At 43.3% G+C, this 3,134-nt stretch overlaps 1 protein-coding gene across 1 annotated transcript in view; it reads right to left on the bottom strand.

The window, feature by feature from the left end:
• Window positions 1-380: 380 nt before the first annotated feature.
• LOC106811074 (protein phosphatase Slingshot-like) overlaps window positions 381-3,134 on the bottom strand; it is a 9,476-nt gene continuing 6,722 nt past the window's right edge. The window contains 4 exon segments of the mRNA XM_014814600.1: window positions 381-534; window positions 1,024-1,208; window positions 2,190-2,283; window positions 2,650-2,774. Of these exon segments, the coding sequence (XP_014670086.1) occupies window positions 381-534; window positions 1,024-1,208; window positions 2,190-2,283; window positions 2,650-2,774 (558 nt within the window).

Raw genomic sequence — 3,134 nt, 5'->3', positions numbered from 1 at the left:
CCTGCAAGGTCACACATAACATACATATACAAACCTACATACATACACATAACATACATATACAAACCTACATACATACACATACATACATATACAAACCTACATACATACACATACATACAAGCATATACATAGCATAAATACGTATAGGCATTCTTGCCACGGCATAGCGCGTGAAAACGGAAACAGTTTATCACCATGGGCGCCGTGTGCAGAAATGTGCAAGGTTTTTACTGCGGAGGCCAGTGCGAAAGCACCCTTTTTAATTTTAATTTAAAAAAAATTTAAATTAAGTAATTATGTAATAGTAAATTAGGTAATAATTAATAATTAAGTAAATTATATTTTTTTTTTTTCAGTGCAGATGGCGCCACGGTGGCTCACCTGGCTTCGTTGATGAAGTCGTTAGTCTCGGTGAAGTAATGTAGCAGCTCGGTTTCCTCCTCGTCATACACACGGATGTTCTTGTATTCAAAGCCGAGCCCGATGAAGAAGTTGTCAATCTCCTTCGTCACATTCAGGATGTGGCTGATGCTGCACGGAGGCGGAGAAAAAGCGTGGAACCGTGAGCATGTGATGTACGCGGTGAACAGACAGTGATTCACCCCCTTCACCCCCCCGCGCTGACTCCACGAGAGGTTTACGTGTTACAACGCTAACCCTGAACGTGAGTTCACAGCATTAACCGACATGCAACGTAAGTAATCACCATGAAGTGACAAGATCTCTGTAGGTTTACACGTTACAATGCATACCCTGAATAGGATTAAACATGTGAAACTGTGTTTAGTTCAGCGCTAACACAGAGCCATGAAGATTAGCACAAAACAATTTACTATGTACAAGATTTCAAAAGCCAAGAAAGCGATCAAGAAAGCCAAGAAATAGTTCAAGAAAGCGCTGCAATCGCTTCACCCCAACAGCGCCTATGTGATAACCCCGGTGTCTACACAGGAGACAAGGCTTCAGACCCTCACGTTCGAAACACGACTGCCGTCCAACTATCCAGATAGCAACGCTCACTTGTTGTCCTTGAGTTCGTCGTAGTTGGATGCGTTCCACTCCGATCCCAGGTAGAGGTAGTTGAGGATTTCCGTTGCTGAGTCCATCTGTCCGAGGACTGTAATCATCTCCTCGTCGATGTAGCCCTTGTACTCGGTGAGCCCTCCCTCGCCGCAGCCAACAACCTTCTCCAGCTCACAGCGCAGCTAAAACATATCATAATATATAGCAATACAACACGTAACATAAGCAAGTGTAAGTAAGCAGCTGAAATATATAATATTAGAGCACTCGGAGAGCACAGACCTCCGCCAAGGCAGCTAAATTCTCTCAATGTGAAATTTTTTATTAATTAATTAATTATTTAAATGGAAAAATTAATTAATTAATTAATTAAATGATTAGTTGGATCCGGATCACCACCAAATGTAATCAAATTCTAAGTTTACCCCATTCTTCTGGCACATCCTGAAGATTTTATTAATAATGTATATTCAGTTTAATTAATTAATTGGATCGCGGATCACCACGAAAATGTAATCATTCTAAGTTTACCCATTTCATGACCTATCCGAGAATTTTTATAATTAATTAATTTAATTAAAGAATTAATTGGATCCGGATCACCACCAAAATCTCATCAATTCTAAGTTTAGCCAGCATGTTCGACTTATCCTGAAAATTTTATGACAATCCGTCCATAACATTGTTCAGTTCGGCTTAACTGTATGATCAGGCGGTTCCGGTGAGGCGGCGCTGCGTGGCAGGCCAATCACCATCAGCGAGCGGTACACATAACGCCACAAACCCACAAAACAAACATCAGAGCACACGCAGGTGAAAACCATAAGCCTGCCAGCCAAGCCCTGGCGAGGTACAATATAATAGCACTGATCAACACTCGTGTACGTACAGCAGGAACTTCGCCAAAATGCTCGACTGCAGTAAACGATGTCGGGGCCGAAAGCTGGTGTGATTCGCACCGGGGTTAGCCGAGCGCTTACCGTGGCATCACTGCCTCTGCATGGCTACTCTCACGATCTGATTACAAGTCGAAAATAATGGGATTGCTGGAGAATAGACAAAAGAACCAGACAGAGAGGATGCATGATGGTATGCAAGGGAAATTTCACGCCTTTTCGACGAAATATAGAAAAATGTCATCAGCGTAAATGTCGATGACGTACGTATTTGCTGGTGACCTCCTCAAGGTCAACACTCATCATGATCTCCTTCAGCTTCGATCGGATCATGGATTCCATCTCCTCGCGCTCCGTCCGCCTGTCAACGACAACACAATGCCGATCAAACCATTGTTCGCGAAAGGTTCATCAACCATTGTTCGCAAAGGTTCATCACCATTATTCGCAAAGGTTCATCAAGCAAGTGAGAACGGTGTCCCAAACCATGTGTGTACGCGTGTGTGTATACATGTACATGTATGTTCTCTATTCATATTATTATATTGTATATTCTATTATAATATCATTTTTATATTGTATATTCTATTTCATTTATATCATTTTTATAATTGTATATTCTATTTCATCTACATAATGTTTATATTGTACACTTAGCCGAAGATTTCTCCAACTGAATGCATCGCGCCCCACCATCGCGCGCACAGAAGGCACTGCGCATGCTTACATCTCGCGCGCTTGGCTCGGACTGACGGGGGTCGTTGGCGTCGACGTGATCTCATCGAGGGCGTACAACTCGTTGAGTGGTGGGCCGGTCGATGCCCGACAGCGACTCCTCATAGTGAGCTCGTCCTACGCATGCGACGCGCGCCCGGGGCGAAAGTAGTTGTGGCATGGCGTGGCGAGGTCACACCGCACGTGCACGGTCTTGAAGGCTGACCTGGCCCGGGAGGGACATGACTACTGATTCATGAGACATGCTACATGAGACAGATAGCATGATACCTGAGACATCGATACATGTCACATATATAAACATGTCAATATACACTGTCAGCATGAGACATGATACATGAGACATGATACAGCGAGACATGATACACAGAGACAGATACATGAGACATGATACATGTTCACAGATGATACATGTCACAGAGACATGTCGCATGATACATGTCACATGAGAAATGATAGCCAGTCACATGAGACATG

Source organism: Priapulus caudatus, unplaced genomic scaffold (genome assembly GCF_000485595.1).
Source record: "Priapulus caudatus unplaced genomic scaffold, Priapulus_caudatus-5.0.1 Scaffold502, whole genome shotgun sequence".
In the NCBI taxonomy this organism is placed as follows: domain Eukaryota; kingdom Metazoa; phylum Priapulida; class Priapulimorpha; order Priapulimorphida; family Priapulidae; genus Priapulus; species Priapulus caudatus.
Note: the sequence above shows the minus strand (reverse complement) of the source record. Positions and strands in the feature narration are given on the sequence as shown.